Raw genomic sequence first — 25,333 nt, 5'->3', positions numbered from 1 at the left:
AATGCCCCGGATGGGGAATGGCTGCCTACGAGGGGCCTCGGTCTAGTTGAGGGTCGCGTCTATGGGGTCCGGGCACCTCTGTTCAGAGGGGGCAGCTGCAGCCGGGTTTCTCCTCGGCTCCCACACACCACGGAAGTTCTACGCGGAGGGGGACAAAGCCCTCTCCTGACAGAGAATTCTCCAGAAGCGTCCTCTCTGGGGTCGACACCAGCCTCCCAGAGCATCAGAGTCGTGTCAGGACGTTCTGGGGTTACCCTTCCAGCTTCCTCCCTAGCCAGCCACTGAATCAACAGCCGGGTGGCCACACGACGTGGCATCTGGGGAGGTGGACTCCTAGGCCCGGGGTCCAGCCACGCAGCATAGCTACAGGCCTGCTTCCTTGGTTCAGAGCTGCAGAGAGGGTCCCTGGGCGGAGGAGGGGAGACAGAACTTAACACAGTGCCGTGGCTGTGAACATGAGCACGGCGTCGGGAAAAACACCAGCGGTGTCAGCTATACCGGCAGGCAGCTGTTCAGCTGTTCACAAACTGACTGGTCTGAGCCTGGGCGGTCTCACCGTGCCTGACAGCTGTGGGGATTGGTCACCCTGCCTCGCCTGGTTCCTCCTGCTGTCTGAGACCCACCGCGAGGCCACGGTATCTTCCTTCTTCCTCGGCTTTTCCCACGTCTTCTGCCCCAGTGGAAACTCCACGGGCTGGTGTGTGACAAGAGCCGCCTGAGACCCACTCCGCCCCCGGTCCCGCTCCTGCCCCTCTCCAGGCTTTGACAGATGACTCACACGCACCAACTACCCCAGGTGCTCGGCGCGGACTAAACGGGATTATCATCAGAGACCCGTGAGGCAGAGGAAACGGGATCCCAAAGCACGTTTGGAGGACACGGTGTCACATGAAGGAAAAAGACAAATGACCAAGGCTGACCGTGCCCCAGGCATGGGATGGCTGGTCCATCTCTGCAGACAAGGAGCCCTGAAACAAGGCGATGGCCACAGGGCTCCCTGTCTCGGAGGAGCCGTCGGCCTGTGACGGGAAGACGTCCCCTCACACCTGGAATGGGCGGTATGAGTGGTCCCGCATTTGCAGCAGAGGCGCTCCAGAGAACCCAGCTCGGGGCCCTGATGCTGCCTTGTTCTGTGGCCCTGGGCACTTTGTGCCCCGGCTGCCTCCCCGATAGAGAGATCACGTGGGGTGAGAAGTCCAAGCTTGTTGACGCTTGGGGGAAACGAGCAGAAAGGATTATGACGTGATGACTCAGCATCACTATGCGCCGTTCCCCTACTTCCTGATGGCATTCTGTGCCTTTTTATCTCCTCTCTTAATTACAGCCTGAATTTGGTCGATAGGGTTAGTCCCATTTTAGAGATGGGAAATCGAGGCAGCAGAGAAGTCACACGAGCTTCCTAGACTATCATTACCCCACAGTTCAGAGGCTTGGCTGGGATTCTAAACCCCACTGCTTTTGCTCACTAGGCTGTAATGCCTTCCCTGACTAGTGGTGGATGGGCTCCCAGTGGCTTCTTTTGGCCTGAAGGTTGTCCACTGCATCTGTGAATGTGTGTGTGCGTGTGTATACTTTTTTTTTTAAGCAATGCATCATCAGAATGGTTCATGCTACTGGCTTGTTTGTGCATAAGCTGAGCTGTAGAGCAGCTGAGGGTACCTGCTTCAGAAACATCCCTCCCTCGGTCCTGCCATCCTCCCAGTGCATTTAGACAGTGACACGGGCACCTCTGGGTCCAAATGAGGCCCGGGGAAAGCGCTGGCCTGGTCACAGAGATAGAGGGCTGTTCTGGCAGGACAGCTACGGATGTAGATTTGGATGAAGCTCTTCATAACGGCAAAAGAGAAAGCATAAGCGTGAAGGAAGGAGTCTCTGTATTGGTGATAATGTTTGCATACAGAGCAGACTGTGGAGGTAACAGAAGAAAATCCAGAGAGAGAAAGAGGAGAGGAAAGGAGGTGTTCATAGCTCGGAAATGAGCACAGGGTGTAAAAAACGTTTGGAAACAAACACATGAGATAATTCAGGGAGGGATTAGGCTGAAAGCAACTCTGATTCCAGACAACCCAGCAACACTACAGCCCCCGCTGGCAAATACATTTCACCAGGTAGGATCTACCAGCTTCTCGAGTTACTTCCTTGCATCTCGAGCTCCTTCACCACTGGTTTCCTGAAAATGAACCGATGGGAGGATAGAGAAGGTAAGGCCCAGGGAGCATAAGGAATTGGGGAGAGGCCAATCGGGTTCCACGAACAAGGGAACAGGAGTGCCATCTGGGGGTGTTCATATGTGCACGCCGCCAGGTTGGAAGTCTGGAAATTGACACGTGCAAAGTCTTTGCACGTTAAACCAATTTTGTTCTTCGGGGGCAAATTAGAAGGATCTAAAGCCACTATTTATGGACACCTGTGTTACCAAAAAAAAGAATGGCAACAAAACAGTTCAGAGAGATGAAACTGGGGATGCCAGTGCACGGGTGGGAGCTCTCAGCCTCAGGGTTCAGCTCTTTTGTTTCCCGTCCAGCTGCCCCATCACTTGGTCTCTTGGCAAGAAATGAGTTACGTACTGGAGTTTCATCCTGCTAATGCCCTCTGCAGCAAGACGCACCCCATCCCAGCCAAAGGAATCCCTTAAAGCCACCCGGATGACTGAATAACTAGTCTGTCGACTGGAAAGGTGTCTGGACAAGATGAAATGTTAGTAAACTGGCAACTTCATAAAGCATATTACAGAAGTGCTTAAAAGTCATATGTTATAATTCAATAAGACTGACTTGTTCTGCAATTTTTGTTTTATCTTATTATTGTTTTTTAAATAAAAGCCGTTACAGTGCTTTTTGTCAAGGAGTCAGAAGGACGACTGGGGGAGCGGCATTTTGCTTTCAAAGGACAGTGGTCAGGGCTCGCTAGCCCAGCAGTATTTCAACACACTGCTTGGCAATGCAAACCCCGCTCCACTGTGACCCGAACCACAACCTGGGAACCGTTCAAGTGCGCGATTCATTCAGAATCAGTAATTTAGGGCCCGACAGATGAACTGTGGTGTAATGTTACACGGAAGCTAAATCAGGAGATATTAAACATTGTGGGAAAAGAAAAGAATCAATCTCTCTCCTCTGCAAAGAAAAAACCCCTGTCCTGCTCCCACATCTCAAAACCCCACACATCCTGTCATCAAATGACAAGGATTCCAAAGCGAAACCCTAGCAGCTCACGAAAGAATCTCCAAGGAGGCAAAGCATCCAGAGGGAAATTTTAGAAGGTTTTTTTTGTTTTTCTGTTTTTTAAAGAAAGAAAATAGGGAAAAGAGGTCTCCCACATTTCATGTTATTTAAATAAATGCAGAAAACAGTTTCATGAAGACTCAAGCCACTCGATACAGTTTGGAGTCGCTGTCTGATTGGGGTGCAGGCGGACCCGTGGTGGCGGGGAGGATGGACAGTCGCCCAGAGCCCCCTGCATCCCTAGAAGGGGCTCCGTCCTGGAGGGGGGATGCCTGGGGCATGCAGAGAAAGGGGGCTTACCAGTAAGCCAGGGAGGGGTGCTCCTTCAGAGCCTGCGTGGGAAGTGCTGGCAGTTTCTTCAAGTCCGTCCTCACCACTTCGTTGCTGGAAGACAGGGCAGACAGACAGACAGCGCGGCAGAGACATGATCAGACTCGGAGAAAGCCACAGCACCACGCGAGGCGACCCGGCCCAGTCTTGTCCTCAGACCCCGCATCTGTCCCCCTTTAGTGAAGAGTGGTGCTTTCTTTGTACTTATTTACTTAACAGAGATGCAAAAGAACACACAGCACACAGAGCCCAGCGGCCTTTCCTTGTAGAGGGCAGGGCCGGGCAGAGCCGTCTCGGATGCCTGCGGGTTCTTTTCAAGCCCTGCATGCCAAGGGGGCACGGAGGAGTGTCCCCGGGCAGCAGGAATGTGGGCAGAAGGGTCACCACTTTCCCCACGGGGGGACCTTAGGGAGGTCTTGAGGGCCCCGCTGTGGGCTTTGAGAATGGACAGCTCGATTGTTTTCTCCTTAAGCTGTTTCCCTCACTAACCCACACAGGCCAGTTTTCTTTGCCTGGACTGACCACATGCTAGAAACTGTTGTCCAAAATATGACAAATGAATAACATTTGTTTTTAAAAAAATTTTTTTTGATTGAAGTATAGTTGATTTACAATGTTGTGTTAGTTTCAGGTGTACAGCAAAATGATTCAGTTACATATATATATATTTTTTTCCCACATTCTTTTCCCTTATAGGTTATTGCAAAATATTGAGTAGAGTTCCTTGTGCTATACAGTAGGTCCTTGTTGGTTATCTATTTTGTATATAGTAGTGTGTATCCGTTAATCCCCAGCTCCTAATTTATCCGCCCCCCTTCCCCTTTGGTAACCATAACTTTGTTTTCTATGTCTGTGGGTCTATTTCTGTTTTGTATATAAGTTCATTTGTCATTTGCTTTTGACAAGATCCAGAAACGACTTAGAAAGTGTGAAGTGGATTATCAGGCACTAGGAGGAGGTCTTATGCGTCCGGTCCCTGGACCAGAAATTCTTCCTTCCCTTCAGACTCGCATGGTCTCAGGTTTGGGAGGTACTTTAAATTCCCCTAATTTAACCAGGGGGCTTCAGAGGCTTGACTCCCCTGTGGGCGCTCAGCAGACCCGCACCCGTGTTGGGACAGGGACGTCTGGGCGTTGGTCCCCACTGTCTACCTCCAGAGCCAATCAGCATGGGCGCTCAGCAGACCCGCACCCCTGCTGGGACAGGGACGTCTGGGCGTTGGCCCCCACTGTCTACCTCCAGAGCCAATCAGCATGGGCACTCAGCAGACCCGCACCCCTGCTGGGACAGGGACATCTGGGCGTTGGCCCCCACTGTCTACCTCCAAAGCCAATCAGCAGCATCCACTTGGGATGGCTCTGCTGTGTAAAGGTGTCTCCCTATACTGGTCCACCAGAGCGCCTCCTGGCCCTTGCTGGGGAGCAGAGGTCACCCCGTGAAGCCTGCATGTACACACAGTTCTAACCTAGGCTATGGGAGCAGCTTCTGTTCTGCTTATGCAAATCAAGGCAAATATCGACCACCGGGACCTTGGGCAGTAGCATCTAAAAAGCAATGAGATAGGAGCTCACAGGTAAATACAAAGGAAGGAGGGAACACCACAGTCACATGCCTTTCCGTGGGCCCCCGCCCAGCCAGAAACACTGCCTCCAGCTAGGAATCAGCAGCTACCCTTTGGATGCCAAGTGCCAGTGGGCAAAACCATTTCCATACTTCAAGTTCATGTACCTGGTGACAAAGAAACACGTGGATGTGACCTTATAGCTGCTCCCAGAAAGGGTGTTTTTCAAGTGGACTAAGAAACAGTGACAGTGAAGTTTGTGAATCTTGGCTTTGGACAACCAACCGGAAGGAAAATCTCAACTTGTAACTGTTGAAATCAATAAATCTAAGTCCTTGAACGGTTATCACATAGGTGGCAAGGATTTATTGATTAATAATCAATAAGTTGAATGTATTTATGGAGCCCCTGCTATAGGGATATATAAAAAAAGGATAAGCCATAGTCCTCATTCAAAAGGTGCTCACAATTCAGTGCAGGGAGTGAGAGGTGCGAATAAAAAGAGAACTGACTACATGGGCAGTACTGGATCATGTCAATTCAAACAACAAACTAAAAAGTTTGCAGGAAAGGAAGGCCCCTGTGGGCTCTGTTTTAAAAGCAGACTTTGGGGCAGGGCCCACATGGAGAAAAGGACAGGAATCTTATTTTTCTTCTCAGTGGAATACAGTAGAGTATGGAGGCCAGGAACTGAAGAGATCAATTAGAACGGGTGGTATGGAAGGGTTAAGCAGACCAAATAAATGGCAGATTAGGCATAGGATTTTGAGGACCTTCCATGCCAGGCTGGTAGAGTTCAAGTTTAGCCAGGAGGCAAGGGTCAGCACTGGAGCTTTTCAAACAGGTCACCTCCTTGTGTTTAGGAAAATTCAATTCCCAAGCAGAGTTTGGAATTTTTACTTGCATGTTATTAAGGCATAAAGGAATACTCAGGTCCCCAAACACCCAAGAGCCTACAGTGATGAGTTTCTGGGTCTTATCTTCCCTGTTTATTAACTTTAAGCTCCCTGAGAACAGGGATTTGTTTCATGGACCCATCAGTGCCTAGGGTGGCACCTTATGGGTTGAACGTTTATTGAATGGAACTGTGAGAAAGACAATTAAGCTGAAGCACGAGTGTGGGTTTAACTCACACTCATCACATCTAAAGTATATTTGGGGAAGGAAGGAACGAAAAGAGGAAGAGATTGTCTTACCCACTAAACACTCATTTGTTGGCAAACAAACGTCCCTGATGAGAGTCCCAGGTCTGACTTCCTGGCTGGAGCTGCAGTGGCTTTTTTGTAGCGCTCCCCCAGGGCCAGGTGACACAGACAAATACAACAAGAAATCACGAAGGCGTGAAGCCCATCCAAATCCATTACATTCTGGAAGGGATCCAGGGCTCTTAAACCGTCCCAAAGGACAACTATGTAGAAATGTCCTATTTGCCTTTCTGCTGTCTGTAAACATCTGTAATGACTTAGAGGGGGCCAGCCCTGTCAGATGATCTGGCCATACCCTGGCTGCAAATCACAAAGCTGCCTTAATAGGAGACCTGGTCACTCTATCTCCAGAGACTTGGGAAGCTGAAACTGAAAGAATGTGCTAGAAGTTCCTAGCTTCCTCTCTCAAGATCTTCTACTTGGACATTTCCCCCAGAGTCAGGACACATGATAAATGCCAACCTATAAAATACCCTAAAACAGTTCCTTGTTCCAAACAGCGGTCAGTTTCCATTTCTAGCAAAAGAAAAAAGGTCTCTTGGAAAGTCACTTGCTAAACTGAGAGTAAAACTGAAGTCTTCTTATTTTTAATATTAACCAGATTTTATTCACAACTTTTAGGTAGTGATTAATGCTGCCAGCAAAAAAATTGGTCTCTCAATGAAGTGTTAGCCTTTGATTTGGGTTTTTTTGCTTTTTTTTTGTTTTTTGTTTTTTAAGATGATGGATCGTGGTTCTACTGTCCACCCTGCTCATAAAACATGGGAAGTTTAAATGATCTACTGTGGAAAACTAAGGTTTCTAGCAATATGCGTCAACTGGGGGATCTGTCACAATTAACAACAAGAACAAGTTTAACCAAGACACCACAGAGTGAAGAAAGCAAAAATGAAATTTGATAGGACGATTAGCAAAACCCACAAGGTGCTTGTTTTCCTTTAAAAAAATGACAAAATGCTTTTTCAGAAGATTCCCTTTGGGTTAAATGAGATGTCCATAACTTGCAGGACAAACTTGGGGCAGACAGAACTGGCTTCGTGTGGAAGAATTCTTCCTGAAACCAGTGGTTTTGAGGTGTCCTGGTACTAAAACACTAGAGCACTAAAGCCAGAAAGTTACACTAGTGTCACAAAAAAGGACTAACACGAAACTCAGAGACAATAACATGATGCTAGTGTCCTACTAACTCCTCCGTATTTCATGAGTGTATCATGAAGGTCAAGTTCTCCAGGGAGAGGGACTTCATAAGTTAAAAAGAGTATTACGGGTCCTCATTATCCGCAATTACAAAATCTGAAAATCTCTAAGATATAAAGCCTTCTAACCAACTTGGTGGTGAACCTAATGCTTGACCTTTCTCTCTCTCTTCCACTTGGTGTGAATATCCATAATCTGGTGCAGAAGCGTGAACAGACTGGATTCCAGGAGCTGCCTCAGACGCTGCCGTGGGTGTTACGGAATACTCCGCATTTCCCATCTAAACCCCACAAAGTTCTGGGTTCAGAAACACTGGGACCCTAAAGTTTCAGAGATGCATTGTGGATCTGTACTACTTTATTCAATGGTACAATATATCTAGAAAACTCTGAGACAGATGAATAAGGAGAGCTGTAGATTTTCTCTTCTTTGCTTATCTTAATAACCATGCAGGAAACAATTTCTCTCCTTCCCTTCCCTTCTTCCTCCTTTTTTTTTTTTTTTTTTAACCAAGTTGAACTTCAGGTTCAAGCAAAGAAAATGGGGACACTTGGCTATCTCCTCCCTATCACATACTCTCCTTCAGGGGTACAGGGAGGCTCACAGAACTGGTGGCTGAGGATGACACTTGTGGGGGTTCTCTTGTAGTTGTGTGACCATTTGCAGACACCAGGGAAGCACCTGCGGGTCCCTCTGAGATTTTTCCAGCAGAGGATTCTGGATTCTGGGCATGTATCATGGATAAATATGCCACACTAATTTGCCACCTGTATGGAGGGGCAAAATTACCAACATTTATGAATTATGTGCCTTTATTTCTGATGGTAATGGCTACTTTATCTAAGTAAAGATTTCTTTCTTGATTAGTGAGTTTGGTTTTCTAGGATGACAGGAAACCTTTTTTGGGTTTCTCACACAGTTGTAAACTTGTAAAAATTCAAAACAAATTTTTTTATAAGCCTACAATTTGAGACTATAATTTTACTCAAAAAGCTGTTTAATTTTCTATGTTATCCTTTTGAGTCAAAATCTTAACTCTGAAAAACTGACATAATGTCATAGCCGTGAACCTTTTTGTTATTACCAAGGTCAACTCAAAATATGATATAGATATTAAAGAAATGCTTAGCAAACGAGACAAGCTGTCATAATACAAAATTTCCTCCTTTACTGTATATCTAAACAATTCCCATAGGATTGGAAGAATATCATCCTGCAAAATACCCTATCTGAATACTTTTCTATGCTTGGAAACTGTGAATTACACACTTGAAAAGCTCAGTAAAATGGACTTTTGTGCACAAAACAAAGCTTTCTGTAATAACATTTCCACTTGAACATTTTGTTTCAAAATTTCAGATTCTGTTCCTTTCAAAAGGTCTTGCTGGCATGAAAGATTCCAGCTGCTTCTCCCTCTAAGTCCTTTAGAAGTCATGGGAAAATATCACACACCCCATTCTCTCTCTCTCTCTTTTTTTTTTTTTTTTTTTTGATAAAATAACATACGAGAATTATATAAATTTAAATTCTTCCCACAAAAACTCTCCTTTGGGCTGCATGTATTTCAAGCTTAACAGATGACTTTTTTTCTAGTCATTTTCCAATAGGGAAATTTGCAAGTTTGGGTATTAAAGATACTATTAGGTTATGTAAGTTGTATTCCAAATGTTGACTCTTCCAAACACAGCTGTCTGAGTATTTTTTTTTTTTTTTTACTAATTATCTAAAAGTCTCAGCAAATCGATTTCTCTTAGTATATGATCCTATCAGCTGTTTTCTTTCAAGAGGCCAATTAAAACATTGTAGGAAAATACACCCCAAATGATCAAATGCTCTAATACTGCTTTAACCCTGAGCCCGCTATGACTTGCAGTAGTAAAACCACTTAGGTAAGTGCAAAGTAATGATGTTAGTAGACTCAGAATTGTGATTTATAGACCACTGCCTGAGATTAATCAACTTTCAACGCTGTCTCTTAGCAGGGCAAGAAAATAATGTTGTCATCTTTTTAAAGATAGTAATCTGTACAAATGTTTATGTTACCAAAAAAAGTCTTTTAGAAGAAAATCAGCCCTTTATCTTCTTTTCCCGTTGATCTTCTAAAATTCTTCCTTTAACCTATGACTGCCTAAAAGGCATCATCTAGTCTGACAAAAAAACAAAACGAAACAACGAAAGCCTACAAATAGGGAATTTTCAGATACCAGTAAGCCAAGTTTCATTTGCAGTAATTCACAAATGCTCTTAAAAAAGGCAGACGAGATTTCATACAAAGAACAAAAAAATCAAGAGGGTACTTTTTTTTTTTCCCACAGAAATTTCATTTTACCTTTCTGGCTTAGTGAACACATGGTCCCATGGTTTACAGAAGAGGAAATATTAAAAGGTCTTCACTTTTTTTTTTTTTTTTTTTTTTTGCTTCTAGCTGCTCTTCTAGAGACCTAAGACCAGGCAGTCCGTGGAAGCTGAAAGGAATTTTTCAGGACAAATAAATACTCCAACTCCTTTTCTAAAACGGAGGTAAAACTCAATTTCCCTGCTACTCATTTCTATTGATGGAGTAACGTGTTGCTCTATTTCTAAAGCATTATTATTATTATTATTATTATTATTATTATTATTATTATTATTATTATTATTAAGAAGCAGAATTGGAACCCTGTAGGTTGATAAATCAGGGTCACAGTAAGACTCTTACTGACCCTGGCACTCTGATAAGCAGATATTCTCCCACTGGCACCAGCCTTTAACTTTGTAAGGATGTCACAGAAACTGACCCCTCTGTATTCAATCACAGCGTTGCTTTTTTGACGTTGGTTGCTGTGTTTCCTTGGAACAGACAACCTGCAGATGGAGGGCAGCCTTCCATCACCTCTAAAGCACATGATGAGCTTTGCCTAACAGGTAAGCAAAATGTGACCCACAGAACTTTACATGGGATTTCCTTAATATCAGCCCTTTTCAGGTGCTGTTTGCTTACTGGTCCTTATAAGTCTTTTAATGATCAGCATCAATACATCCGGTTCTCTGTAACAAAGATATTTCCAGGTCCCAATAGACGGCCTGGAGTAACCGAGCTTTACCAGTCTGGTTTCAATAAATCTTGTTAGCAAAAAATTCTACAGAACAGATGTTTTTTTACTAGTCCTTGTTAATCTGTGGATGATTGTTTATATCAAAGGCAGTGTGATTTGGGAATGTATTTATGTGCTTCAGCATAAAGTATTTTTAATCAATTCACCGATTTGGTAAAATGTTGTTTAAAATGATTTTTTTCCCTCCTTTTTTTTTTGGTGGCCCCCTTTCAGAAAGGCTGACAGAAAGTAAAAAGTGAGGCTATTCTCAAAATCAGAGTATGAAGATTAGCCACTAGGGTTTTCAGTTGAGGTCCCCTTAGGGGAAAAAAGCAAAAAAATCAAATTCTTTAAGTAATACCTTGCTTAGTGCAGTGTATTAATAAGTCTTCTATTACATTAAATTAGAATGTAACTATACAGTTTGAATGTCCTGTTCAGTTGACTAAATTAGGTGTTCCCTGAACTGACCTTTTTAAAGACGAGAGTATTATTTTTCTATGGTAACCGAATGTTTAAAATAATTTTTTTTAAACATCTTTATTGGAGTATAATTGCTCTACAATGTTGTGTTAGTTTCTGCTGTATAACAAAGTGAATCAGGTATACATATACATATATCCCCATATCCCCTTCCCACTTGCGTCTCCCTCCCACCCTCCTTATTCCACCCCTCTAGGTGGACACAAAGCACCGAGCTGATCTCTCTGTGCTATGCAGCTGCTTCCCACTAGCTATCTATTTTACAAGGAATTTTTTTTTTAATAAGAAAAATCAGTGCTCGGCACTTAAACCACTGCAGAGTCTGTGATGAATAAAGTATGTATAAATCCTAGAAAATGTGTATTAGCTGACTAATGCTCAGGAGTGATTATCAAAGGAGAACTTTTTGTTTCTAAAACTGTGTTGACCCTTTTCAACCTAATACTTGCTTATATAGCTGCCATGATGAACAGTTCTTAGGCTATTCAATTGTTTTTAAACAGAAATGCCAACTCCACTGATTTCCTCATTGTTGATGGACATTTTTTTTTTTTTACATACATATGTACCAGGAAATGAAATACGATCACTACATGCTGTGCTAAGGAAAATAATACAAGGGAAAAAATATTTTTAGATAAGACGATTTCCTCAACCTTTCACGATACCTTACAAATTTGTCTATGCTAGAATATGAACATGGGTGACATACATTTCTTCCTATCATGGACAATACTTCCTATCTATACCGCACTCATTTTCTTTCAGCAACACTGAACCCAAGATTTCATTGTCAAGCTCAATAAGACAAGGAAGTGAACATTTCCATTAACTGGAAAGAAAAGGGGGTTACATAAGAATAATCCTTCAAGCTCAATAAGACAAGGAAGTGAACATTTCCATTAACTGGAAAGAAAAGGGGGTTACGTAAGAATAAGCCTTCAGGGGTCTGCTGAGCAAAAGAGTCCAAAAGGAGAAACAGAACAGCTTGTGAGTTTCATGAGAAAGAGTAGTTACGGCTCTGGGTTGACCTTACATAGTTCTCGTTCTATTAAAGTAATATCAGCACTTTCGACTTCTCCTTTTTGTAAAAAGAACCCTTTTCCTCTGGTACATCAAGGAACTTGCTCCCATAATATGTAGATTTTTTTTGGCCCAACTGAGTGGCTTGCGGGATCTTAGTTCCCTGACCAGGGATTGAACCCAGGCCACAGCAGTGAAAGTGCCGAGTCCTAACCACTGGACCACCAGGGAATGCCCATAATATATAGATTTTTAATACTCATTCCACATAAATGTAATCTGCATGTATTCACTGAAATGTAAACATACAGGATAACAGCATCCTGGGCAAAGAAGCTTTTTAGGAAGGTAGAGATTCAGGATCGTCAGGCTATGAAAGAGTTACTTTGCCTTTTGTGTGCGACCATTAATTTCAAAGGTTATTTGATCCTCTAGATTCTAGAAGATCTCAGAATTAAGCCCTGGACCACGTGCTATATAAAACGCTTCCCCGGTGCTCTGTGTGTTCTAAGTTGACATCTTACGTTATGAATGCTGCTCAGGAAAATGTACTGTATTTACAGGGTATGTATATAAGTCAAAGCCATTCAGTTAAATACAATTAAGGTTGTAGAGTCCGGCATTCGTTAATAGAGCAAAAACAACTTTCTACAATACTAAACTATGAGAACGGGACATCTAAAATGCCTGATGTTTGGCCACCAAACCAAATGTGGTCCACTTCAACGTTATGGGGATTTTCCCAGATGTGGATGGGAAGAGGTAAAATCAAGGAATTCTGGATTACTTCTCTTGTTCCGAAACTCCGGGCCACTCAAGCATACTAACCGTGGGCTTGTACAGAGAACGGTGTTTATCAGGGAATCCCAACTTCTGTGACGTGAGTTTTACGCTGGGAGATAAACTGACCTTTTGGATAAGGTGTCTGACCTCTCCCCTCCCCTGACAGCTATTTCTCACCCCAGACAGCTGCTGTTATAAACAAACTGCGAGGGAACACTTTGACAAATGAAGCCAAACCGGGATCCTTTGTTTCTCTGCAGCCAACAAGCTGGGATTCCACAAGCTCATGAGGGGGCCGTGAGTTACGGGAAGCCAGGCCTGCCCTTCCTCCCCGCCGACCATCCCTGTAGCCCCACGTTCCCAGGGTCTGCGGGGCCAGATGACGCTGTCCCCAGCTCACATTCCATCCTGTCAGGGGACTCTCAAAAATAAATAATATTTACAGCGGAGTTCAGAGCCCGTGAAAGAAAAGGCGGGGAAAAGTATCTTCAGAGTAAGTAGACCAGACAATGGAATCCACTGGATCTGTGGTTATTAAACCATTTTTTCATGGGACTTCAGAGCCCTTTGTAAATAGATATGAACCTGCACTTACCAAGAGCCTCAAGTCCAATACCAAATGAAAGGCATAAAAAACTAACAAAGGAAAAACAGAACAAAGTATAGTTTCTAGATCCTGAAAATGCTGCATTCGGTCAACAGTTACTGGCTACCTACAAGGTCTCCTGCTAAGGCTATAAATAAACCTTCATCGCCCCCCCAAAAAAAGGACTACCTCTGTTTCATAGCAAGAACTTGGGAAACCTAAATAAAAGGGGCCTGGAGGCCTCCTTCTACAAATAATCAAACTGAGCTGAAGGGACTATATTTTAGGGTCAGGGGTCAGCCCACTACAACCCACTGGCCAACCCTGCTTGTTTTTATGTGGCCTGTGAGCTAAGAATGGTTGGGAAAAAAATCTTAAGAAAAAAGTCTTAAATGGTTGGGGAAAAAAAAAATCAAAAGAAGAAGAATATTTTGTGGTACAGGAAAATGTATATGACATTCAAATTTCTGAATTTATAAATAAAGTTTTATTGGAACACCGACATACTCATTTGCTTACCTACTGTCTCTGGCTGCTTTTGCACTTAGAAAGGGAGGGGTGAGTAGTTGCAACAGAGACTGGGTGGCCTGCAAAACCCAAGTATTTACTGTCTGGTTCTTTACAGAAAGTGTTTGCTGACCCTTGTTTTAGATCGTCAAAGAATTTTTTTGGTTTTGCTGAGATATCTGAGTGAGAAAATATACCTCCGCCTTTGCTAGAAAGCCTTAGAAATGCATGGGGAGCAGAGAGAAGGCAGCTAAGACCTGAAAAACCACTCAGCATGAAGTTGAGAAAGCTGGACAAGTAGAGGTAGACCACCAGGTGAAGTAGTTTAGGCTGCATTTGCAGATCAGATCCCCCAAAGCATGAGAAAACACCCAAGTTCCTTCACGGAGCAGAGGTATAATCTGCATTTCTTTTTCATACCAACTCTGCTAATTTCCTAATGATGGGCCAGGATCCCACGCCCTGATGCTGTTCTTGTACATGTGGTTGAGTCTTCATATCTCTAGACCTTGATTCTAAAGAATGAGCTATACTGGACTTCCCTCAGGGGAGTTCAATAAAACAGAATCCCAGGAATGATGTCTGTCTCTAAGCAGACAGTCCTGTTGGTGGATGGTTACAACCCCTACTCTGTCTCCAGTAATGATCAGGAGAGACTGGCAATTCAGCCCTACTGGTCAACGGCCCACGCTTAATGAAATGAATGACGAGATTGAAGTTTGTGGATCGACAGGGTTATTAAAGCAGGGCACATTTTTTCCCGTGGTTAAGTCTGTTTATGTTCTCTCCCTAACATAACATCTGGAAAAGGAAAGACAGTAGAAGTGGGATATTTATATTGTAACACTTTCATGAAAGACATCTTCCTGCGGGCTAGGATTTTGTACCTTCAGGGTTGGAACTAAAACAGAGGAAAAAAAAGATGTGTGCGTCCATGGGGTTATCTCTAGTCAAATTCATACCACAATGATAATTCAAGGCTCCACAAAGACACCTGGGCAACCTGACACACCTCAATACAATGGCCATGTGTGACAGTGGGTTCTAATCTCAGCCTTTTAGTAACTTTCATTTGGTACAGAATATCCCCCTATTACTACGCTTTCTCTGCCTGATGTATCTATTTCCATTGACAAGTTGGGAATTGGATTTCAACATTAAGATATAATATTAATAAATTGCCCGTCTACGAAGAAAAGACAGAATAGTTTCTTTTAATAGAGATGCAACAGAATACTTTTTTAAGCCAAAAACTTTTGTAAACTCACCTAGAAAAGTCTCCCTTTGCTTCCTGTAGAAGAAGAAAATTCAACATCAGTGACGCATTCTGATCCCCCGTTACAGATTTTAAAATACATTGTAATGAAGTCCTCTACTGAATCAGTCTGACTGACTGCTGTTTCGTCCTATCAGCTATAGTATAATTAAGGAAGGACACGTGTATTTACTGCTTGAATATGAGACAATTAAACTTTAGAAAGTTATATACAAAGAAAGTGATTCATAATGACAAAGGGAAAGTTTCCACTTCTAAGCCCTGATCTAACTTTTTCCAGTTTAAAGATTCTGAACCTGGATGTCTGTCTGGATAGCACTGTCTATGTGTCTATGTCTTGTGTTATTTGTTGTTTTATCTTGTATTGTGGGCTTTTGGAGGCAGGGACCATGGAATCTGTAATGCATTAGCATAACGCCTGGAACATAGTAGTTGCTCACTAAATCTTGCTGAAGGAATACATTAATGACATCATTTTAGTTCATCTTGCCAGTGTTTCTAATATTCCGTATGCCTCTTTTTCGCATAAGCTAAGGATCTTTTCCTTGTCTTTCATGACAGTCATTCTCCTGGCAATTAATTCCTGATTTTTACTTGGCTTTCTCCAGTGACCTGAAGAAAAGGGGGTCACTGGATGGTCTCAGTTTCCCCCAATCTCAGGTTATACACACAATTTTCCTTTGCAGAGATATACAGTCTTAAAATTTTGGAGAAGAACAGAGAATAGAGAAGACTCTATTTGCTGCCATGGTGTAGTTTCCCCAGTAGCTCTTTCCTGCTTGTGGCTAAAAATAATTAAGAAGTCAAACAGCTAGTGGATATAACAATTGCCATGCATGATAAGTCTTATTCCTCTTTCTTCTGTGTATGGCCCTGGCATACAAAGACGAGGGGGAGACGACTTACCTGTAAAATATACGAGGCTAATTCAAACACCACTTCACTGTCAACATCAATCAGCTCCTGAAAGGAAAACCAAGGAAGATAAGTTTGGTCCTTTAGTGATGATTTCTTTATGATCTCTCCCCAAAGAGGATGGGTATTTCTTTTCTAAGGTGTTCCCTAAAATCTCAAGCACTCATAGAATATCTTCTCTGAATTACTTGGACCTGAATGCTCCCTGACATGCTTTTTACAGCTCTTAGAATGAATCCAGTGGTCCTGGGTCTACACAGTTGCCTCCAGGGCTTCATCTTTGTCTTCATGAGAAATTAAGGGATGCGCCAGTCCCTGGCTTTTTACAAATCTGTCAACCTGATTAATCAGTGGAGTAAGGTTACTTGATAACCACATGCATTTTTCTTTCTAAGCTCTACTTCAGAACCAGGAATAAGGCTTTATTGAAGAAAAGGTTACAGTGGGATTGTGATTCTTTTAAAATTAAATAAAATGAAAAATATAATTCCCCAGTTGCACTAGCCACATCTCTTTCATGTACTCAATACTTCAAGGTAGCTGTTGGCTACCATGATGTCAGAGCACATGCAGGGCACTTCGCTCATTGTAGAAAGTTCTACTGGTCCGCACTGTTAGAGAATCCAAGTTTAAAAATACTGTGTTCTCTAGTTCTTCCCCCAAATATTTAATCGTGATCTATGAACATGGTCTTAAAAGGACATCAGCCTCTTGTAGGTTTTTAAAAAATCCTGTGTATATATATTTCAAAATGTATATCGTCCACATCTCCTTTTATCTAACAGCTTGATTGAGGTATAATAGATACAGAAAGAAATTGCACACTTAATATATATAATGTGTTAGTTCAGACATATGCAAACACCTGTGATACCATCACCATGTTCAAGGTAATAAACATCTATCACCTCCAAAAGTTTCCTTGTGTCCCTCTGTGTGTTCTTCTCGGGGGGAGGTAAGAACACTTAATGTGAGATCTACCCTCCTAACAAGATTTTAAGTGCACAACACTGTATTTGATCTACAGTTCAGATCTTAAAGACAAAGGGAAACCTGGAGTCCACCAGCACGCAAGAATAATAACCAAATTCATTGATGTTGTACTTCTGTTATCAAGTACAAGTAGAAATGCCTACCTTTCTTTTCTCTCCTTAATACCACTAGATCCTACAGTGAGTGACTGGAGCACAAGAAATTAGAGCTAGCACCGACTTAGACCTCAGCTAGCCCAGCCACCCGCTTTCATTGAGAACAGAAACCAAAAACCATCAAGGGACCCCCCAAAAGTCACAAGGCTTTAGTGGCTGTGATGGGGCTGGAAAGCACCCCCAACTTCTGGTCCAGCGTCTGACCTTCTGGAAGCCGTGCTCTCCCCCAAACCAATCAGGTCACAGTCTCAGCCAACATGGTCTCAGGACCACATGTGGCATCAAAGTTAGCCAAAACAAGGGTTACTTTTTTTTCGAAGTATAAACCAAACTCTGATTCACAGATTTTCTAATTATTTTTGTGTGATCCAGAAGTGGCCCCTGTAATTCAAAACAATGCATTGAAGCAAGCCTGTGTATTTCGAGGGAAGGATATCCTGCAGGCTCTTTCGAGCTTAGGAATTTCAAATATGGATAATAATGTTTGCCACCGAACCACCTTGGAGCGCGGGCTGAGAGAACTAACGAGAGACATGGAAGGATTGGGGACAATAATTCTTTATGCTTAACCAGCTGAAGGAGCTTTACGGACACTGTAATTGATACAGACTGTCAGTGCTGGAGTGTGCAGGAATGCTTGGAATTGCAGTCCTGGGATTACCAGGTCCCATCAGAATGTAAATCATTTAACAGTGGACAAATGATTTAACAGAAACACCGTACAGGGTTTCCACAATGGATCATTTCTACTCGCACTATGTGCCTTTCCATTCCCACCAATCGACTTCCTGAAGTCGCTGGTGTGTACTTGTCAGCGTACTCCGTCAAACATTTACACTGAGGTTGCAGGCAACGGTCAACGGTGGCTAATAGTTAACGTCCCAGGAGAGGCCAACTCAAAACCAACCATCGGGAACAACCCTGTTAAGTGTGAACATTGTTTTTAGCTCATTACTTGACTCATCTGCTAAAGGGAAACGTCTATACCTTTGGGAAGGGGGGCAGGAGTGGGGAAGGCGGAGGGCGGTCGTTTTCTATTTGATTTGATTTTACACAGTCCATTCTGCAGTTCCAGGAGAGACTGTCAGACGCTAATCGCATGGCAGCATTAACTGTAATGTACCAATATTCAGAATCAAGCTACCAAAGATGCCCATTTAAACATCGAACCTGATTTATACGAGTTCTCTCTCACCGACCGTATGTGTCCTCAGGGTAAGTGGGAACTAGTGCCTCTAACTGGGGTGAGTTTCCACCTTCTCTGACCTTGACCATCTCCCAGTGAAGATATTAAAAACAATGAGAGCCAGAACGTGACCGGTAAGAGGGAAAAGGATTGAAGAATGAGGTGGCCCAAACATCCCTACTCTTGCAAAATCTGATGGGAAAGAGAGCTGCAGTATTCCTTCTCACCGTTTCCATTTAGTATTTATTGAGTTCAAGAATCATGGCATCATCTGTCCTCAGAGGAATCAGTACAGAGTCTAAATGGTGTTTATAAGACCCAATCTAGGAACGGGGATGGGGGCGGGGGAAGAGATGCTCCTAATGGCGAAGAAAACACTTCCCTACCTCGCAGTCTCTGCCTGATTCCCTGATGTCTCCTGTTTACAATACCTTCCCCCTTTTATACCTCGTCCTCCCGGGTGATTTTATCCCATGCGATGGAACAGAGCTCTAGACTTCCTGCCCACACCACACACCTCCCGTTGTACCTCAAACCCTGAGAGCTGAGTCCCCGTGGGGAGGAGTGGACAGATGTTTCCAGGGATCCGCCTACCATATAACATTCCAAAGATCACTCCACCTTTTTCTCATCTGGCTTCTCTCAAATGCAGAGGTGGCTATTTTCAAGTGTTTCTGCTCAAGCAGAGCAAATAAACTGAACAAGATCACAAAGAGTGTATGCAAAAATCCCTTACTTTCCTGGGGCACTGGGTTTTCCCCCGACCGAGGATGAAATGGAGAAGGACGGGGAGTAGAAGGCCCTTCAAGGAAGACGTACGGGTGTTTCCCATCTGGCATCACCCACAGGCTGGACGTGGGACACTCCTCTGTGCCCCCAGTGCTCTGAGAGCCATTTGAGGAGGGGTGTCGGCAGGGCTGTCTGCTGAGCTGGAGTCTTCCTTGGGAATCTAGGGTGGTCTGGCTGGCATGGAGTCATTTTCTCCTGAGACTCACTGGTAACAGGGGGATGCTGATGGAAGGGAAAGTGATGTCACGGAGTTCACGTGTCCTCTGGACATCTGTTTTACTTACTACTGAATCATGTGTGCCACTTTCTCTGATCTTTTGCCACGTGGTATGGATAGACAAAACGTGACTCTCTGCAGTGTGTGTGTGTGTGTGTGTGTGTGTGTTCAGACAGGGCTGGGGAGGATGGCACTCTGCATTGTTCTACAAGTTGCTGAAGGAGGAGGCCTGAGGTCATATATCGGCAGCCTCACAGTTAACAATATGCTCAAAAAGATTTCCATTTGAGGGTCTCTGAATGTTCCAGAGAGGTCCCATGAGAATCCCCAGTGACAGGTGTAAGGACGGCCTCCAAAAGTTCTGAGAGCTGGAGGAACTCGTCACGACCCCCTCGCTCCAAGGGCCTTGGTGGTGGTCTGCAGACTCAACTGAGAAGCTTAATGAAAAGCCTTCCTCCTTGGCCAGGAATGAGAGAAATTCCAGCTTTCATGGAAGATTCATGAGAGCTTTATAACAGGAAAGACGATGAGCAACCACATGGTAGGTTGAAAAGATTTCAATGAGAACGACCTTTGCCAAGTCCAAGCAGAACGACCTTCAGGGCTGCCCGATGGTTTTCCTGGTAAATCCTCACCCACTGTAACCATCTTTCTTTGTACCCACAAAACGCCTGAAGAGGATGGTTTCTTGCCATCCTCTTGAAGACTATTTCTACTCCAGGGCATTGAATAAATACATCCCTGGACCTCTTTGAGTTTCATTTTCCTCGTCAGTAGAATGGGGAGAACAATTTCTTTTCCAATTATTGTATTGAGTCTGGTGAGGCGGAAATGTAGAGGTGATTTGGAAACTCTGAGACTCACTACAAATATCGGGTCTGCATTATTTATTTTCACTTACTGGTATTTCTGAATCATCTGAACTCCACAATTTTGTCTGTTCTTCAGCATTTTATAGCATTTATTGCAATCTTTTTTATTTTTTTTACACTTTATTTTATTTTTTAAAAGACTTTATTGGGCTATAGTTGATTTACAATGTTGTGTTAACTTCTGCTGTACAGAAGTTATACATATACATATATCCACTCTTTTTTAGATTCTTTTCCCATATAGGTCATTACAGAGTATTGAATAGAGTTCCCTGTGCTATACAGTAGGTCCTTGTTGCTTATCTATTTTATATATAGTAGTGTGTATATGTCAATCCCAATCTCCCAATTTATTCCTCCCCCCTTTTTTCCCCCCGGTAACCATAAGTTTCTTTTCTATGTATGTGACTTTATTTGTTTTGTAAATAAGTTTGTTTGTATCATTATTTTAGATTCCACAGATAAGTGATATCATATGGTATTCATCTTTGTCTGATTTACTTCACTTAGTATGATAATCTCTAGGTCCATCCATGTTGCTGCACATGGCATTATTTCATTCTTTTTTATGGCTGAGTAATATTCCATTGTATACACGTACCACATCTTCTTTATCCATTCATCTGTCGATGGACATTTAGGTTGCTTCCATGTCTTGGCTATTGTAAATAGTGCTGCAATGAACACAGGGGTGCATGTATCTTTTTTTTTTTTTTTGGCTGCGTTAGGTCGGTCTTCGCTGCTGCACGCGGGCTCTCTCTAGTTGTGGCGAGTGGGGGCTACTCTTTGTTGCAGTGCACAGGCTTCTCATTGAGGTGGCTTCTCTTGTTGCGGAGCATGGGCTCTAGGCACACAGGCTGTGGTAGTTGTGGCTTGCGGGCTCTAGAGCACAGGCTCAGTAGTTGCGGTGCACAGGCTTAGCTGCTCCGCGGCATGTGGGATCTTCCCAGACCAGGGCTTGAACCCGTGTCCCCTGCACTGGCAGGCAGATTTCTAACCACTGTGCCAGTAGGGAAGTCCATGTATCTTTTTGAATTAGAGTTTTCTCTGGATATATGCCCAAGAGTGGGATTGCTGGATCATACGGTAGTTCTATTTTTAGTTTTTTAAGGAACCTCCATACTGTTCTCCATAATGGTTGTTGGACTCTTTAGTAAGACTTTTTTAAAGAGGTGGGCAGCATTGTGTGTGTGTCTACGTGTGTGTGTATCGGTCACCACGTATACCATCCCAGTGGGTCCTGACACCCACATTCAGCCTCGTTGAGCCCATGTGACGCCCTGTCTCACTGCACAACCTACAGTGGCTACGGGAAGGTGCCCCCAGGCCATCAGGGGCTGAGGAGCAGGATGAGACTGATGTGATCTTGCACAATTCCTCTCTGAGCCCTTTGCCGGTTTTTCATCAGTCAAGTCCCTTCATGTTTCTCTGGGGCACATGTTTGTCTGGGGCACTCTCTCTCTCGGTGGCCCGGGTATTTCTCCCACTGTCCACTGCATAGAGTCCATTTCACGATCCTGAGGACTCTCTCCTGTAGAGGCCATGGGCACAGCCCAGATCATGGGTCTGCATATGTTTATTTCTAGAGGGTTGAAGATGGAAGTCCCTCTCTGTCCTCCTCCCCTTCCTCTCTGTCACGTGAGCACACACACCAAGCTGGCAATCCTCCACCTAAGAGATAAGGACCAGGATTCTGTGAGTCTGAGACAAATGTTTATGTTGGTTCCTTTGTCCTGTGGGACTTGATTCTGGGCTTTTGTTTCTCTCATCTTCAGATGAGATATCCTCTGCTCATTAGCAAATCTCTTGGAAGACCTTGGATAAAGATTGCTTATTTTAATTTCAGCAAGAGTGATGGTATTTAGACCAAAGCAGCAAACTTGGCCCAGGGATGACTGTTTGAACTTCAATCACATGTGACGCTCTTAGTTCAATGGGGATGTCTAGGCACAGAAGGCTGGACAAGACCCCCCCAGCGCACAGAAAGGAGGAATTTTAAGTTTGTTTGTTTTTCTGACATGATCTGCTCTCAGTGGGTACATGTAGGCTCCAAACTTGGTAATTTCCTAGGAAATATGCAAATCCTTTCTCCCTGGGATTGGAAACGAAGCCATTAAAAACAATTTACTGAGCATTGACTATGCGCCTTGTTTAGTGAGAGGTCAGTGGAAGGTGATCGTCAAAATTCACTCAGAAAAATGCTGGTGCCAACTTCTCCTCCAACCCAGGAGACATATTTCTGTGCATCTTCAGATGGTGACCATGGGCCCTGTTTCTTAGGTTATCATTTCGGACAAGATAAATTTTGAGATCAAGCATTTAAATGTGACGGATGTATATAAAGAGTGGATGGTCAACCCCTTCCGTTCAAACATGAGATTCATAACAGGGCAGCTAGTTATTTTGACCAGTCCCTCACTTCACCCAACTTAAATCATCTAAAGATCAAATTGCTCCTCTGAGGAACTGAATAGCAGTGGAAGGTCCTTCAGCATGGGGGCCTCTTTTCTGTCATTCATTCATTCATTCATTCATTCATTTATGGCTCCATTGGGTCTTCGTTGCTGTGCGCGGCCTTTCTCTAGTTGTGGCGCTACTCTTGGTTGCGGTGCGTGGGCTTCTCATTGCTGTGGCTTCTGTTGTTGCGGAGCATGGGCTCTAGGCACGCGGGCTTCAGTAGTTGTGGCGCGCGGGCTTAGTTGCTCCTCGGCATGTGGGATCGTCCTGGACCAGGGCTCGAACCCCTGTCCCCTGCATTGGCAGGCGGATTCTTAACCACTGCACCACCAGGGAAGTCCCGGGAGCCTCTTTTCTTATCTCTCAGAAGGTACGCCTCTGAAGATGACTGGAAGCTGGATTTCAGAATTCTATGTTTCCCTTATAACTTTAAGATCTATCATCTAAGGGAATCCTTCTTTTTAAAAATTAAAAAAAACATTTTGACGTTTTATGACCTAGCACTTATTGTCCGCAGAGCTCTTGAAAATTATTGTGGTGCCTAATTTTGACAGCAAGCTCACTTTGCCGGTGGAGAAGTCCGAGCAGGCAGGAGTCAGTCCTGAAGGCGGTGGAAGTGCTGAGATTAGGGTCCACGCCCACCCCAGCACCCCCTCCAGCGTAGCAAGTCCACTGCCTCCCACGGGGCTGACTGATGGGCCTTCTCCAGTTGACAGAGGAAGCCACATCCCAAGAGAGAAACGGCCAGATGGAAAACTTGGCAGGAGAGCTCTGCTTTCCCATGTCGCTTCCCAGGAAGCACACATCATCCCAGGCTCACTTCCCATAGGAGTTTTCCTCGGAACTAGACACACATTTCTCAATGAGTTTCATCCATCCCTTGGTCATAAGTTTCCTTTCCATCACCCACCCGTCCCCTGAATGAGTCGAAACACAACAGAAATGTTGGTGAAGGCAGCGGCCACGTGGGGTGTCGACGACCCCTTTTGATACCTCCTCCTGCTCCACTTAAAGGAGACGAGTAGAGTCCGGCTCGTTCCTGACCAGATTCTAACTTTCTGCATCTTGGACAGATTATGACTGTAATTTCCCGCTCTTTTGGTAGAAAATAGGGGGATTGTCAAGCAAGGAGAAGTGAGAGAGAAATCCACTGCACTTCTGCTTTCTGTCTCCTGGTGAAGAGTGGAAAGTGAGAGCTGGCATTCGTGGTTTGGGGAAAATGACAAAACAAATGAACAAAGCAAAACACCTTTCCTCGCTTTTGTGCTGTTGAAGAGATCAGAGGTCTGCTCTCTGGAGAAGATGATGCGTAGGAAGCTAGGATGAAGTAGACCGAGAGCTCAGGGATTAAAAAGGGGGCTTACACCCCAATGGAGGTCACTCCATCCCCAAGACCCTGAAGTGGGAGGAGACATCCCAGGAGGGAAGTAAAACATTACATCCTCTGGAGACAACGAAGAGCCACGAGAAAAGACACCAAGCACTGATACTTGGGGTTCCCACTGAAAGAAACAGCTTGCCACTGGGACACTCCACAGGGACAGCCACAGAGGACCACCCCCACCTGGGCACTTGGAGCTTTTGAGTGCTTCACTCTTAAATACGGATGGAAAGCCTCCTACATGAAAGACAGAGACCAAAATAAATAAACAGAAAAAAAAGAACTGGAAAGAAACACAAAGGAAACAGAACATGCATGATAATTAATATTACTGGAGTGATAAGAGGATATTAGGCTCAAAGACAATAATAGGATTACATGTATATAAAGAAAAATCAGATAATATGAAGGAAGTCTGAGAAATTCAAAACATGATGGCAAAGGTTAAAAAGTCAATAGAGGAGATTAAAGATAATATTGAGGAAATCTTCTAGAAAGTAGAACAAAATGACAAAGATGGAAAATAGGAGAAACCAGATATCGAAGCAGGAGGCTGTGCCCGGCATCTGATTAACAGGAGCTCCAGAAGGAGAGCACAGAGGAAACAGAGAGACATCACTAAAGAAACAATACAAAAAACCTCCCAGAACTGAAGAATACGAATGTCCAGACTGTAAGTGCCCACTGAATACACAACATAGTGGGCTTACAAAGACCTACTTTAGGGCGCACCATCCTGCAACTTCAGATGAAGAGAAATAAAGAAGAAATCCTAAAAGGTCCCGTAGGTGGTCACGGAGGTGGGGAGAGCCCACATACAGTGTAGGGACTACAGACTTCACCAGAGCAACTCTCAAAGACTCTGAGGCAACACCTTTGACATTCCGAGAGAAGTCATTCTGTATTTCCACATCCAGTCAAACTATTAACCAGATATAAAAGTAGAGCAAAGGCTTTTTCAGATATGCAAGGACCCAAACAGTTTACTTCTCATATACGGTTTCTCTGGATTACTGCAGGATGTTCTCCAGTGAAACAGTGGTGTAAAACAAAACACAGGAAGACTCGGGATCCAGGAAGCAAAGCACCCAGTCCAGAGCTGGGGGTGAAGGGAAGACG

At 43.9% G+C, this 25,333-nt stretch overlaps 1 protein-coding gene across 10 annotated transcripts in view; it reads right to left on the bottom strand.

Moving 5' to 3' along the window:
* Nucleotides 1-25,333, bottom strand: part of FRMD4A (FERM domain containing 4A) — a 468,321-nt gene that overhangs the window by 92,059 nt on the left and 350,929 nt on the right. For all 10 annotated transcript variants that reach the window (XR_005018889.1, XR_005018890.1, XR_005018891.1 and 7 more), the window contains 3 exons: nt 16,156-16,212; nt 15,242-15,264; nt 3,525-3,608 (listed from right to left, as the gene is read on the bottom strand). Coding sequence is in view for 6 of the 10 variants with exons in the window: in XM_036844689.1 (XP_036700584.1) it covers nt 3,525-3,608; nt 15,242-15,264; nt 16,156-16,212 (164 nt within the window). In the remaining 4 variants the exon portion in view is untranslated. The remainder of the gene's footprint in view (nt 1-3,524; nt 3,609-15,241; nt 15,265-16,155; nt 16,213-25,333) is intronic.

This window comes from Balaenoptera musculus, chromosome 2 (genome assembly GCF_009873245.2).
Source record: "Balaenoptera musculus isolate JJ_BM4_2016_0621 chromosome 2, mBalMus1.pri.v3, whole genome shotgun sequence".
NCBI lineage: Eukaryota > Metazoa > Chordata > Mammalia > Artiodactyla > Balaenopteridae > Balaenoptera > Balaenoptera musculus.
This window is presented reverse-complemented; position numbering and strand designations above follow the sequence as displayed.